Raw genomic sequence first — 16,073 nt, forward strand, 5'->3', positions numbered from 1 at the left:
CCAGTTCGATCTATGCAGTGTAATAGCGTGTGGTTGGAATGAGGCGTCCTGGAGAGGATATGATGTTTACATGTGTAACTTTCAGAGAGGATATCCGGAGTGGGGCCTACATGTATGTCCGTCCTTGGGTGAGGTTTGGTGGTGGACAGGACCTGACACTAGATGGATAAGAAAGCCCCTTAACAAAGGGTCCAGCAAACCCCTTTATAATTTTTTCACTAAGGTCTCCCTGATACGTGGTGCCGTTACCCATACTATGAAAGGCAAAAATCCCCTGATTTTGGCAGTAAAAGCGGGGCTGAACAACCCGTGGAATATGAAGGGATGGAGCTCTAAGACATCCGAGGGGGGCACAGGGAGAGAACCTGGAGTCGGAGATCTCCTCTACCTAATGATTGGAGTGTCTGTAAGTGGAAAAGACCCTTGGGGAGTGGTGAGGTTTGACTTACAAACCTACACAAAGGACATACCCAAACCCACTTCTACAGAGGAGGTAGTGCGAAAATTTGATAGTAAGAAGCTGTCCAGGGGAGAGAAGATAGCAATTGAGACAGGTATAGATGAGACAAACTCCTGGATAGAACAGATGGGTAAATATGCAGATCAGGCAAGGTATGGAAACTGCTGGATCTGTGCCCGGAGAAGGCCAACGTTACGGATGAGCAGATCGATTTTTGAGGAGACAGATGCTATGGACTGCGCCTTGAACCTAATGTCAGAGTCTAACCCACTGAATAGGTGTCTGACATGGGAACAGGCGTTTCCCATAGCTCCGGCCAATGTGACCCCCCCCTATCTTTAGATCCACGGGCATAAGTAATGTTACTTGCTTCGCCAATAACAACACAGCGGCACACGCTTTCCACATGGGTTGGCTACCCAGTGACTCGTGCAGGACTCATGTTGATCTCATGGGCAGCAGAAATGCTACCCGATTGACCCAGGCTAGGGCAGATATTTGGTGGTTTTGCGGAGGTAGAGTGCTGTATAACTGGCTCCCCTCTAACTGGAATGGTCAGTGTGCTTTAGTAACGCTTAATGCGCCAGTCCTGATTGTGGAAAGGCAGGAGGGGGACGAGGATGCCCTAGGATGTGGAGAAGAAGAAGGAGTGTTGGACTCCTGGGGCCAGAAGGAAGGAACCCTGACGGGGTGTGGATTGATGCAATTGGCCAAGCCCGGAATATACCGGACAAATTTAAACTAGCTGATGAGATTGCAGCTGGGTTTGAAAACTTTCCTATATTTAGTGCAATCTTTCCCATCACAGCAAATAAAAACGTAAATAGGATCAACCTAATTCACTATAATGTCCAGCGCCTTACAAATTTGACCCGGGACGTTGCTGAGGCAGTACACCAACAACTGTCAGAAACTTCCCTTATGACGCTTCAGAATAGGACAGCGATTGATATGGTCCTGGCGGAAAAAGGCGGAGTGTGTGCCATATTTGGAGATCTATGCTGCACTTCTATCTCTAATAACACAGGGCCAGATGGGTCACTCACTAAGGGGCTGACAAAACTTAAGACATTGGCGAAGGAATTAAAAGCCCAATCTGGAGTCTCTAACCCTCTTTTGTCCTGGTTACATGGAGTGTTTGGGAAATGGGGCACAATATTGGGACAACTTTTCCTAGGATTGTTCATTTCTGTATCCATTTTTATCACTTGTGGCTGTTGTTGTATTCCATGCATTCGAACGCTGGTCACGAGGACCATTGAGAGAGCCTTTGCCAACCGCGATGAGCTGCCTCCAAAATATCAAGCTCTACAAGCTACGGAGCGGGACTATCTCACGTCACAGGAGGCGTCAAAAAATGCTGAGATCGATCCGGAGTCTGATGGAGAATGCGACAGGGAGGAGGGATTATAAAATAGATTGTAACACAAATGTTAACTTTTATCTTAACTAATTACAAATACTTAGAAGGGATAGCCAGTTATTTGCTTGGGGGAAAACGGGGAGGAAACGTAAATGGGCAATGGGATCGGGGAAACGGATGGGGGGTATACGCTAAAGAGGGTTGGGGGGAGCCCTCGCCCACCAGCCGAAAAACCCCGTGAACATAACCCGTATAGAGCTTGGCAATAATAGGCGAACTAATGTAACGCGGTGGTAGCATAGTCAGGGCAAGATTGTCCTCTAAAGAGGACAAAGGAGGGATTGTAAGGTAAAAACATCATGAGTTGGGACCAGAGAAGGAGTCACCCAGTACTAAGGAGTAACAGGATGCAGGTGTGACCTTGTACGCTCAAGATAACAATAACAAGATGATGTGCAGCAGACTAACAGAGAAGGGTAGCAACATCATATTCATTGGACAATGTCTTTCTTCTTCTTTGGCTTGGCTTCGCGGACGAAGATTTATGGAGGGGGTAAAAAGTCCACGTCAGCTGCAGGCTCGTTTGTGGCTGACAAGTCCGATGCGGGACAGGCAGACACGATTGCAGCGGTTGCAGGGGAAAATTGGTTGGTTGGGGTTGGGTGTTGGGTTTTTCCTCCTTTGCCTTTTGTCAGTGAGGTGGGCTCTGCGGTCTTCTTCAAAGGAGGTTGCTGCCCGCCAAACTGTGAGGCGCCAAGATGCACGGTTTGAGGCGTTATCAGCCCACTGGCGGTGGTCAATGTGGCAGGCACCAAGAGATTTCTTTAGGCAGTCCTTGTATCTTTTCTTTGGTGCACCTCTGTCACGGTGGCCAGTGGAGAGCTCGCCATATAACACGATCTTGGGAAGGCGATGGTCCTCCATTCTGGAGACGTGACAATGTAATGGTATGATAATTTACTAAGTGCGTGTCCTGAGGTATAAAAAAAACACCACTTGCTGATATCGGGAGAATGCGCCTTCTCCAACTAACACTGTTAATTGCAAGTGTTACAATCCGGTAATAAAGAACCTTGATTTCGACTCAGTCTGGTGTCTAACTCACTCATTCTCGAACAAAGCAGATCTAACACCACCAGCACCCCATCTTTTGCAATGTAGATTGGTTCCAAGATAACACAATTTATTATCCTTCATTCTTAACCCCCATGTCCTTCACTACAGTAAATGCCAATGAAAAATATTAGGAAAACAAACCATGCTACAGAAATGCCATTACTAAGTATGCTACTGTTTTACAGACAATTCTTACACATTAAGAATGTATGTCTTATTTCAGAATTGTCAGAAAATCATTATTTTGCTTCAAACAATCCATAATGTCTAGATTAACAATGAATAAAAAGGAGCTTTAAACTCATTGATGAATTTTTCAGTGCTGTAGACAAATTCTGCAAGGCACAGAAACATCCAAGAATTTAGTCTATTCTCGGTCTATTCATTTTGAAGAATATGGATCCTTGGAGAAAAAAAAAATTGAAACCAACAAAATACAAAGAGCAGAAAACAAAAACTTAAAAATAAAATTTTGTCTTTTTGTGAGAAACATATCTTAACTATTATTAGTATTTTAAATTCATAAAAGACTAGTTTTGTAAAATAAGCTAGTATTGGAACTAATATGGTTTTGAGATGGAATTTCGACAGACAGTCCCCAGGTTATGAACGAGTTCTGTTACCTGGGTCTATCCATCAGCTCAATTTGTACATAAGGCGGAACAGGTACTTACAGTTTTTATTTAGCATTCATGAGCATGCGCGAATTTGGAAACAGCCCGTTCTTAAGTACGAATTGTTCGTAACCCAGCCATTCGTAACCCAGGGACTGCCTGTAGTTGTAAGAATCAATCAGCTAACCAACCACATATCCAGATACAGTGGCATGGTTAGTGTAACGGTCAGCACAAAACTATTGCTCCAGTGACCCACATTTGATTCCGGTGTTGTCTGTAAGGAGATTATATGTTCTTCCTGTTTCTGCTTGGGTTTTCTCCAAGTGCTCTAGTTTTCTCTCCCCTTCAAAACATTATGGGTCTATTGGTCAATTGGTGTAATTGTGAGGCACAGGCTCGTGGGCCGAAAGGGCCTGTTACCATGCTATATGTCTAAATGTTTTAAAAAATTAAAAATCAGATTCTTGAATTCTCTCCTACAATATATTTGATAACTAAAGCTGTATACCACAGGAAATGTCACTGCATCAGTCTGTTTCAACTGACTTGCTCTGATGACCTTCCACTTCTCAAATTTCATCTTTCTGAGAAATCAAACATGAAATTCATCAGCAACTCTTGGTACCAGCACAGCACCTGCAAAAAAAAGCTTTCTCTAAGATCTAGACCTGAAACTGGACAGAAGTGATTTTTGTCCTAAGTTATTTGGAAGTACCATCAATACTCACAAAGTATTCCAAATCCATTGTAGGTCAAGTAAATCACCATCAAAGTCCTCACCCAGACAAACAATGCCAGCAATGATGAATGTTGACTGGACACTTGATAAATAATGGGACATTCTTATTGACTTTTTGGAAATTCTAGCCCATTTTTAAAAGGATGTATCCACTGACAATATCTATCTCTTCCTTATGAGCTCAACCACTAAACTGCTACCTTCTCTCATTGGTCACTGCTTTCAGGTTACAGCATCCCCTAGTTGCTTGTACAACAGTGCATCACTAATCTTCTTCAACAACCTGCTTGCAGACATTCATTATGTTCAAAGATCATGTTAGAAGAGGCACATGTATTACACGTGTTGAAGAGTTATTCATTTAGTGTAGAATTGGAGCCCTGTATTCATCTGTGACAGCTTCAGAGCACACTTCAATTTTTAGGACACTGTGGCAGATGTAAGTTGTGGACAAATGGCATCAAGTTGAAATAAAGTGAATAACGAGACCACACCTCAGGTTTCAGCCAGAGAAGAGTAAAAGAGTAATTTATTGGTATGCTGTCAGGCTAGATATAGACAAACCACAGGTGACTTGGCGTCATGGCATTTGGAGTACGTACGACCTCATGACATTCACGTTGAGTAGGCCAGGGCTTCTCAGCAGACCTAGAGGTGCTGCTGAGTCACTATGCTGTAGTGGCAAGTTGCCAGTCTGTTGTGTCTAGCTATCACGAGTTTGGAGCTGTTAGTGTTGGTTCTGTGCACTCCACTCCCCTCCACCAGTGTACTGATACAACATTATCTTTTACAAGTTTCAGGAGGACTCAGTGTCACAAGGAGTTTCTTCCCCACTGCCATCAAATTCCTGAATCATCAATGAACCAAAGACACTGCCTTACTTTTCATGAACTATTTAAAAATATATATATTATTGTTGTCAGGTGGTTTATCTGAATGTTTGCACTTTGATACTGCTGCAAAACCCAGAATTTCATGACTTGTTCATGACAATAAATTCTGATTCTGAGATGCAATTCTAACAAGTATTGCATCATCATTTCTTTTCCTCAGTAATTGTTATTTTTTTAAATGTACAATCTAAGTATTTCAATTCATTACAATTACAGATTGCATAACATTATTAGATTTAAAAGAAAACAAAACATTGAGGATATTAAAACTGCAGGTTAGACAGCATCAGTCAGTAAATCAAGTTAAAGCACTAACAGTTTATCCAATGTATATAGAACCTAAATTGAGTATTTCCAGTATTATTAAATGTATTTGTTGCACTGGCTTTTGAATCTTTTAACGTCTCAAATTAAAACCATGCTTGATGCTTTCAACCATTACCATGTCTACGCATGTTCTATTTTGACAGGGTGGCAATGTTGGTTGATTTAAGATGCTGTAGTCTGGACATGTTCTGTGTGGCAACTTCTCATCAATATTATTCAGTCAACAGAATCATTTTTTAAACTATCTGCAATCCCCCATCAAAGCTTTAGAATTTTAAGACTTAAATTGTGTTCAGTATATTTTGTTAAATTCTATATCCAAAAGGAAAGTAGGAGATAAAGAGAAACTACAAAAGTACACAATATGGCTTCTGTCAAATATTCCACATACTTGCTCAAGTGTATTATACTGAGCGAACTTTTTCTGCATTGCATTAATATCTGAGAAAAAACTTCAGAAAAAAAGCTCTCCCACTTACTTTGCCAGTTATACAAATTTACTTCATCTAAATTTGAGTTTTTATTCCAAATTTTAGAAATTATTTTTTAGTAAACTCCTGTAGAGAATACTTACTTCCACTCTGATTTAATGGGTACTCAGATGGGGCAGAATGCGTTAAATGTGTTCAGGAATTTTTTTTTTTTATAGTATGCAGAGGATCCTTATAGAGACCTGAACCTCTCAGTGGATAATGAGCCAGGACAGATGACTGAAGTTAAAGTGGGGGAAGCCTGTGACCATAATTCAATTGGTGTTAAAATTATTAAAGAAAAAATAGGACTGCAAAAAAAAAAGACCTATATTGGGATATGGTTAATTTTGAATGCACAAGAGAGAAATTTGGAAAGATTGTTTAGAAGGGGTTGTAATGAAGTTAAGAGCACAGCTTTTAAAAGCACAGCTTTTAAAAGTGAAACAGGGAGTATTCAATGGCTATCATGAGATACCTCTGGCTGTTTGCATCAAGGAGAATAGCTAGAAATTCTACAGATATATTAAGAGCAAAAAAAAACTCTGGGGAAGAAAAGATCCCATTAAGGGTTAGCATAGTTATCTATGGGTCAGGTGAGAAGAGGTGAGGTTTAGCTGAATAATTTTCATCTGGGCTTATCGTGCAATGGGTCATGGAAGTGAAAGAATTGAGCCTAATAAGTAATGAGGACTTGAAACATATCTATATTACATAAGAGGAAGTGACAGTCTTCTTAAAGAATATAAGAACTATAGAACCCACAGAACATTACAGCACAGAAAACAGGCTCAATGGCCCTTCTAGACTGTGCCAAACTATTATTCTGCCTGGTCCCACCGACCTGCACCCAATCCTGAGCCTTCCATACCCCTCCCATCCATGCACCTGTCCAAATTATTCTTAAATGTGAAAACTGAGCCCACATTCGTTCCACACTCCCACTACTCTGTGTGAAGCAGTTCCCACTCATGTTCCCCTTAAACATTCACCCTTAACCCATATGCTCTGGTTTGTATCTCACCTAACCTTAGTGAAAAACACCTACTTGCATGTACTCTATCTATACCCCTCATAATTTTGTATCCCTCTATTAAATCTCCCCTCATTCTTCCACGGTTCAAGGAAAAATCCCCTGTGAAGCTCGGGGAAAATTGCTAGGAGACCTGCATCATTTTTAGCCATGACGAGGTATCAGATGACTGGCAGGTGGCTAATGCTATGCCTTTATTTAAGAAGGGCAGCAAGGACAAGAAAAAGCTGTAGGCCAGAAAGCCTAAGATCAGTTGTGGGAAAGTTACTAGAAGGGATTATAAGAGGCAGGACTTACCAACATTTGGATAGACAAGGACTGGTCAGTATGATTTTGTGCATGGGAAAATATGAATGAAAAATTGGATTGAGGTTTTTGAAGTGAAGATGACTGATCAGGGCAAGGTTATAGACATTGTCTACATGGAGTTTAGCAAGGCCTTTGACAGTCCGACATGGTTCAGAAGGTCAGATCACATGGGTTCCAGACAAGCTAGCTAACTGGATTCAAAATTAGCTTGGTGGAATAAGCCATGTGCTGGAGGCAGCTGTTGTAAGGATAAGATCAATTCCTGGTCTGCAATTGTTTATTAATTACATTAATGACATGGAGGAGGGAATGAATGCTATGTTGAGGTCAGCAAAGGTCAGCCATAATCACATTGATGGATGGGCCAATTTTAGTAGACTGCTAACCTATTTCTGTTCCTATTTTACAGGCCCCCACTCACTATTTTGTCCAGGGTGCAGTCCTGAGCTATGCACTCCACTGCTTAGCAACTGTATGACTTTCTCCGCCCATTCAACAAGTCTTCACTGGCAGCCTCGACACATTATTTGAGTGGTTCAGCCCAGTCCAAGCCGTGCCATGATGAGATCACCATTTCATTATTGGGGACAGCATGGATGAGGCCAGGTTCCTGACACAGCAACCCATGGCTCCAGTGGATGCCTCTTTCTGGGCACTGTGAGGGCACATGCCTCTGAAAATGATGAGACTCCCAGGATCCAGAGCACAAGATTGAATCATAACTCCAAAGAGTAGTGCTAAATGCCACTGAAAAGCTTAATTGATTCAAGAACAATTACTTTAGTTATTAAGATTATGTTCAGATGACAAATTAACAAAGCTGTACAAATGGAAGGTCATATGGAACTCACCAAGGTGGATAGATATGAATAGTGTCTCCTGCACTGATTCTGAGGTGAGATGCTGTTTCTCTTGTGAATAATACCTTGAGCAGGGTTTTGTTGCCATCATTGTCATTTTCAACAGCTTGCTCTCTGGAGATTTCAATCAATGGCTGAGACAATGCGACAAACATCGAACATTCTTCATGTAAATCCATGATTTTCACCATCAAAATACCATCTTTTCCACCTACAAATAAAGATATACTCTTATTAATCTCCCTTTGCAGGTTTAACTTTTGCCTTTTCAAAGGAAATAGATTGTTTGTTTTCACCTTTCTTTGCATATTTTATCCTGCTCTTCACCTGCCTGGCCTAAAATCAGTTTTAGGGTGATCAATGCCTCTTGCAGGTCATATGCACATTTGATTGCACTTGCTCCCCCATAATTTAAACATGAATTGATTTGATTTGAAATTATTTAGTTGGCATGGTTAGCGTAGGGATAAGCGCAATGCTACTACAATGCCAGCAATCTGGGTTCAAATCCGCCATGTGGGTTTCCTCTGGAAGCTCTAGTTCAAAGATGAGCCAGATTAGTAGTTTAATTGATGACAAGTGTAAATAGACGACATGGACTCATGGGGATATAGGCCGGTTACTGTGCTGTATCTTCAAGGTAAATTAAATCTGAAAAGATAGATCTGAGTGAAACACAATAGACTGCAGACACTGTGATTGTAGTAAACTCACCAAACTCTGGTATCATTTGTGTGTCTAGGGAGAACATAAAGATCATCATAAATGCCCAAGAAATATCCTCTCGTTTCCCATAGAAACCTGTGGCATATCCCATTCTGCCCCGAGGACTTATCTCTCAGAACATTACCTATTTCTTAACATTCACATGCTTCAGCACATTTGCCTTTTCATCATTCATCAAGGTCTCTCTCCATGATCAGCAATAAACCAAAGTATTCAATGAGGAACTCCCCTTAATACTCTGCATCCAGGAAAGTTTCCCCCTCCTTCATTCCTGTGCAGTCTGACCTTCACTCTAGTCATTCTCCTGTTCTTCGTGTATATGTAGAATGCTTTGGGATTTTTCTTGATCCTACTTAAGGCCTTCTTGTCCCCTTCTAGCTCCAAGTCTCTTCTTAAGTTCCTTCCTGGATACCTTATAATTCTCAGGACTTCTGTTTGATTTTTACTTCTTAAATTCTATATATGCTTCTTTCTTCCTCTTGACCAACTGTTCAAGCTATCTTGGTTCCTTTACTCTACTATCCTTTCCCTGTTCTAGTGGGACAAACCTATCCAGAACTTCCACAAGAGGTCCCTAATCATCTTCCACATTTCTGCCGTGATTTTCACTGAGAATATCTGGTCCTAATTTACTCTCCCAAGTTCCTGCCTGATACCATCATTATTAAGCCTTCTTCAATTAAAGACAACCCAAAGCAGAATACATGTTATTTATAGGAATAGCCATACAGGTACCCTACTCTGATTAGCTATTGTAAAACATGAAAGTCTGCAGATGCTGTGATTGTAGTAAAAATACACCAAAATGCTGGAGATAAAGATATATTGCCAATGTTTCTGGCCTGAGCCCTTCTTCAAGAAATAAACAGAATAAGTCAGAAGCAGGATATCTCAAAGTCTAAGAATTCAAACAATACTGGCTGGGGAAGGAATCCAGGCCAACAAAAGGTGTTAATTGGATATGAAAAGGAACCAGGTCTGTGCAAAAGGAGATGGAATGGAGAGACAGAGATAGGGAAAGCCAACGGGGAAAGAAGGAGGAAGAGATTAACAAAACCCAGAGAAGTTGATATTCATGCCATCCAGTTGGAGGGTGCCCAGTCAGAAGATGAGGTGTTGCTCCTCCAATTTACAGGAGGTCTTAGTCTGGCAGTGCATGAGACCACGGACAGACATGTCAGCAAGAGAATGGGATGGAGAATTGAAATCTCCACTGGGAGATCCACGCTATTACGGCAGGCAGAGCCGAGGTGCTCAACAAAGTCTCTCCAATATTGAGGAGACCATAGGGAGAGCACTAGATGCAGTAGATGTTCCTTGCAGATTAACAAGTGAAATGTTGCTTCACTTGGAAGGACTGCTTGAAGCCCTGAATAGTGCTGAGGAAGGAAGTGTGGGCACATGGAGCATCTCCTGGGGTTACAGGAGTAGGGCAGGTATCAAGGAAATAATTGATGGGGAGGGAGGAGTGGGCAAGGGAGTCATGGGGGGGGAGGGTTCCCTTCAGAAGGCAGAGAGGGGAGGAGAGGGTAATGTGCCCATTAGGTGGCAGAAATGGCAGAGGAGTATGTGTTGGATGTGAAGACTGGTAGGGTGATAGGTGAGGACAAGGAATCCTGTCCTTGTGTGTGGGAGCAGAGGGGGGCAGAGCAGATGTGTGGGTAATGGAGGATGAGGGTGAAGGTGTTAGAGGGAAAGCTACGTTGTTTGAAGAAGGAGTGGAACTCTGATGATTTGGTATGGAAGTCCTCATCTTGGGTGCAGATGCAATGAAAGTGGTGGAATTAAGAGAATGTAATGGAATCCTTACAGGGGACAGGGTATGAAGAGGTGTAGCTGTGAGAGTTGGTGGGTTTATAGATGTATGCTCCTGAGTTGGAGGAAGAAAGATCAAGGAAAGGGAGAGTGTTGCTTGATATGGACAAATAATTCTGAGGTTGGGGTGGAAGCTGGCAGCAAAGTGGATGAAGTCAACAAACTCATTATAGGTACATGAGGCAGCACCAAAGCAGTCATCTATGTAGTAGAAGAAGATTTGAGGGGCTTTGCTTGTGCAGGCTTGTAACATGGATTGCTCCACATAGCCAACAAAAAATCAGGTATAGGTGGGGTTCATGCAAGTACCCATGGCTACCCCTTCAACCTGGAGAAAGTGGGATGTGTAAGGTAAAACATCATGAGATGGGAATGTGTAGGGAGTTACCCTGTACAGGGCAGTAACAAGAAGGGGAGGTGTCCTTGTACTCCTGTTAGGTAAAACATCATGAGATGGGAATGTACGGGGCAGTAACAAGATGTGAATGCATCCTTGTACTTACAAGATAAGAGAGACATTGATGGATTGAGAGGCAGGAAGCTAGCAGGGAAAGGATAGCATTCTCCGACTAACTTTGTTAGTCGCAAGTGTTACAATCCGGTAATAAAGAACAAAGAACCCTGATTTCGACTCAGCCTGGTGTTTGTCTCACTCATTCATGAACAAAGCAGACCTAACAGATGTCAAAGGAGAAATTAATGAGGGTGAGGGGTGAGGACAAGTTCTCCTAGTGGAAGAGAGTGGTGATGGAAAGAGACTGGTTGGGTCTATTGTTCAGAAAGAAACGAAGGGCTCTGAGGCCTTCAGTATAGAAATAGAGGTGTACAGGGATTTGACATCCATGAGGCGATTGAGTTCAGGGAACTAGAAGTTGCTGAAGTGACAGAGGGGGCGTAAAGTGTCCTGGATGTAAGTGGGGAGGGTCTGGACCAGGGGAACAAAATAGATACGAAGTAAGCGAAGACCAATTTGGTGCAGTAGGAGCATGTGGACACGATGGGTCTGCCGTGATAATTGAATTTGTGGATCTTGGGTAGAAGGTAGAAATGGGCAGTGCAGGGTTAAGTAACAATAAGGTTGGAGGCAGTATCAGGGAAGTGAGCAGAAGTGATGAGTTTAGAGATAGTGTGTGATACAGTGGGTTTAATGAGTGTTGGTGGAGTCCTGTTGGAGGGGTAAGTAAGAGGAGGTATCTGATAGTATTGTCTGGTTTCAGCCAGATAGAGGTCAATGTGCCAGACAACCACAACACCACCCTTGTCTGCAGGTTTGATGGTGAGGTTTGGATTGGTATGGAGAGAGTGGAGGGCCAGGTGTTCTGAGAGAGTGAAATTGGAATGAGGGGAGTAGTAGAGGAGTCACATGATGGAGTAGTGGCCGGTCGGGGAACTCCAGCCCTCTCCGGAAAAGTTTAAAAAAAAAGAGAAAACGCAAAGGCACAAACACGAAAATTAAAATAAAGTGAAAGTAAAGGTGGGAAAATGGCAACGAAAAAAGAAAAGTCGAAAGCAACGGTAAGAAGAGAAGAAGAAAAGACATCGGAAGAAGAAGGTGAAGGCCTTACCTGTCCGAGGAGGCCTGCTGTGGAGAGAGAAGCCCGCTGCCTCAGGTCAGTTGAAGTCCCGAGCTCGGGATTACAAAAATGGCTCGCGGAGCCAAGCAAGACAAAAAAAACACTGATGGGAGGGGGGACCAGCTGAGGAGTTGATCTCCACAGCTAAGAATGACAGCCACAGCACAACAACAAGAGGAAAACACAGAAAATAACGAGAGCAAGAAAGAAGAGTAAAAGGAAATCAAAGAAACAACAGATGACCAACCCAGAGGAAGAAGAAGAAGAAGAACACAGAGAAATGGAAGATGAAGGGAAGGGCAAGACAATGGATATTTTTTTTTAAAGAATATATGGAATCAATAAAAGAATGTCAATCACAAGAATTTAGTGAAATAAAAAGGAGAATAAAAAGTACAGAAGAAAAAATGAATAGATTAGAAATGGTCATGTCAGATATAAGAAAAAGAGTGGACAAGGTGGAAGAACGAGAAACAGCCATAGAAATGGAAGTAGATGACTTAAAAAAGAAATTAGACGATTCTAATAAAAAAGTTAAAGAGACACAAGAGCTGTTAGCTCAGAAGATAGATATAATGGAAAATTATTATAGAAGAAATAATATAAAGATAGTGGGCCTTAAGGAAGATGAAGAAGGCAAGAATATGAGAGAATTTATAAAAGATTGGATCCCCAGGGTCCTAGGAAGACCAGAATTACAGGAAGAAATGGAAATAGAAAGGGCACACAGAACATTAGCCCCTAAACCACAACCACAACAAAAACCAAGATCCATTTTAGTAAAATTCCTAAGATATACAACAAGAGAAAATATATTGGAGAAAGCAATGAAGAAAATATGAGAAGACAAAAAGCCACTGGAATACAAAGGTCAAAAATTTTTTTTCTATCCAGATATTAGTTTTGAACTCCTGAAGAAGAGGAAGGAGTTTAATACAGCAAAAGCGATCCTATGGAAAAAAGGATATAAATTTATGCTAAAGTACCCAGCGGTACTTAAAATAGTTATTCCAGGGCAGCAAAACAGACTATTCTCGGATCCGGAAGAAGCACGAAAATTTGCAGAACAACTACAAAACAGACAGAGAGATGAAGACATGTAACGAGAGCAAAAATGACCACGAACTATATGTATGTGTGTATATGGGTATATATATATACATATATAAAATATATATATATATATATATATATATATATACATATATAAAATATATATATATATATATATGTGTGTGTGTACATGTGTGTATGTGTATTTAAAAGAAAATATATAGAGTATAGATAAGAATTAATAAGGGAAAGAAAGGGAAGAGAGGAAGTAAGGAGGGAATTAAGAGAGTGACCTTTGTTGTATATGAAAATTAAAATCTTTTCTGGGGGGGGCTGGGTGGGGAGGAGATATGGTCACTGCGAAATCAGTTGACGCTTGCTAGTGAATTCGCAAATCCAAATGGAGAGGGGAGATGTGGTTGCTCGACAAGGGATAAAGGGCAACTCAGGAAGGGGAGGGGATAGTGGGGTTAAAGAAATTTTAGATAGAATAAGGGGAATGTTTGATGTTTTAGAAATGTTGTCTTATAAAGTGTTCAAAAAAAGAAAGGAGAAATGGATAAGAAGGAAAGGTGATGATGAGGAAACGGAAAGGAAAGATAAACAAAGTATGAAATGGCTATGTTGAACTATTTGACTTTAAATATTAACGGAACACATAACCAAATCAAAAGGAAGAAACTGCTAAATTTACTGAAAAAAGAAAAAATTGATATAGCATTCGTACAAGAAACACACTTAACTGAAGTGAAGCACAAGAAATTAAAGAGAGATTGGATAGGACATGTAACAGCAGCGTCATATAATTCAAAAGCTAGAGGAGTAGCTATATTAATCAGTAAAAATGTACCAATTAAAATAGAAGAGGAAATAATAGATCGAGCAGGGAGATATGTAATGATAAAATGTCAGATATATTCGGAGTTTTGGAATTTACTCAATGTATATTCACCTAACGAAGAAGATCAAAAATTTATGCAAGATAATTTTTTGAAGATAGTAGACACGCAAGGGAACATACTAATAGGAGGGGATTTCAACCTTAATTTGGATTCAAACATGGATAAAACTGTGAAAAAAATTAACAGAAAGAACAAAGTAACCAAATTTATAATTAAATCGATGCAAGAAATGCAACTTTTGGATATATGGAGGAAACAACACCCAAAGGAAAAGGAATATTCATATTATTCGGGTAGACATAAAACATACTCAAGAATAGTCCTATTCCTGTTATCAGCTCACATGCAAGACAGAGTTAGGAAAACAGAATATAAAGCTAGAATATTATCGGACCACTCACCCCTGATATTGACAATAGAGTTAGAGGACATCCCTCCAAGAATGTATAGATAGAGATTAAACTCCATGCTACTTAAAGGCAAGATTTTAGAGAATTCATTGAACGACAAATTAAAATGTACTTTGAAATAAATACGGAATCAGTGAAAGATAAGTTTATACTATGGGATGCAATGAAAGCGTTAATCAGAGGGCAAATAATAAGTTATGTAACCAAGATGAAGAAGGACTACAATCAGGAAACAGAGTAGTTGGAAAGGGAAATAGCAAATATAGAAAAAGAATTAGCAATGAAGGAAGACACAACTAAAAGAAGAGAATTGGCAGATAAAAAAATAAAATATGAAACACTACAAACATAAAAGGTGGAGAAGAACATAATGAAGACAAAACAGAAATATTATGAACTAGGAGAAAAAACGCACAAAATTCTAGCGTGGCAGCTTAAGACAGAACAAACTAAGAAAATGGTATTGGCATCAAAGAAAAAAGACAAACAAATCACATATAATCCAATGGAGATTAATGAAAACTTCAGAGAATTCTACGTACAATTATACCAAACTGAAAACGAAGGGAAAGAAGACAAAATAGATGAATTTTTAACTAAAATTGAACTACCGAAATTACAAACAGAGGAACAAAATAAATTAACAGAACCATTTGAAATAGTAGAAATACAAAAGATAATAAAAAAAATTACCGAATAATAAAACACCAGGAGAGGATGTATTCCCAATAGAATTCTATAAAACATTTAAAGATTTATTAATTCCTCCCCTCCTGGAAGTAATCAACCAGATTGATAAAACACAAAGCTTACCAGATTCATGCAAAACAGCAATAATTACAGTAATACCAAAGACAGGGAAAGATCCACTCGCACCAGCGTCATATAGACCAATATCTTTACTTAACACAGATTATAAGATAACAGCTAAACTATTAGCAAACAGATTAGCCGACTATGTACCAAAAATAGTAAATCTAGACCAAACTGGATTTATTAAAAAAAGATGAACAACAGACAATATTTGTAAGTTTATTAACTTAATTCATGCAGTAGAAGGAAATAAAGCTCCAACAGTAGCGGTTGCTTTAGACGCAGAGAAGGCCTTTGACAGGGTAGAATGGAATTATTTATTCAAAGTACTACAAAAATTCAGCTTACCAGAGAAATATATTAATTGGATTAAAGCATTATATAAGGGGCCATTGGCGAAAGTGACAGTAAATGGATATATATCAAAACAATTTAACTTAAGCAGATCAACAAGGCAGGGATGCTCACTATCGCCCTTATTGTTCGCGTTAGCCATAGAACCACTAGCAGAACTGATAAGAACAGAAAATAAAATAAAAGGGATAAAAATAAAAGACAAGGAATATAAAATCAGTTTATTTGCAGATGACGTT

General features: G+C 40.2%; 1 protein-coding gene across 10 annotated transcripts in view; it reads right to left on the reverse strand.

Moving 5' to 3' along the window:
• spidr (scaffold protein involved in DNA repair) overlaps positions 1–16,073 on the reverse strand; it is a 343,155-nt gene that overhangs the window by 198,161 nt on the left and 128,921 nt on the right. For all 10 annotated transcript variants that reach the window (XM_069921553.1, XM_069921551.1, XM_069921559.1 and 7 more), the window contains one exon: positions 8,179–8,398. In XM_069921553.1, coding sequence (XP_069777654.1) covers positions 8,179–8,398 — 220 coding nt within the window. The remainder of the gene's footprint in view (positions 1–8,178; positions 8,399–16,073) is intronic.

Source organism: Narcine bancroftii, chromosome 2 (genome assembly GCF_036971445.1).
Source record: "Narcine bancroftii isolate sNarBan1 chromosome 2, sNarBan1.hap1, whole genome shotgun sequence".
NCBI lineage: Eukaryota > Metazoa > Chordata > Chondrichthyes > Torpediniformes > Narcinidae > Narcine > Narcine bancroftii.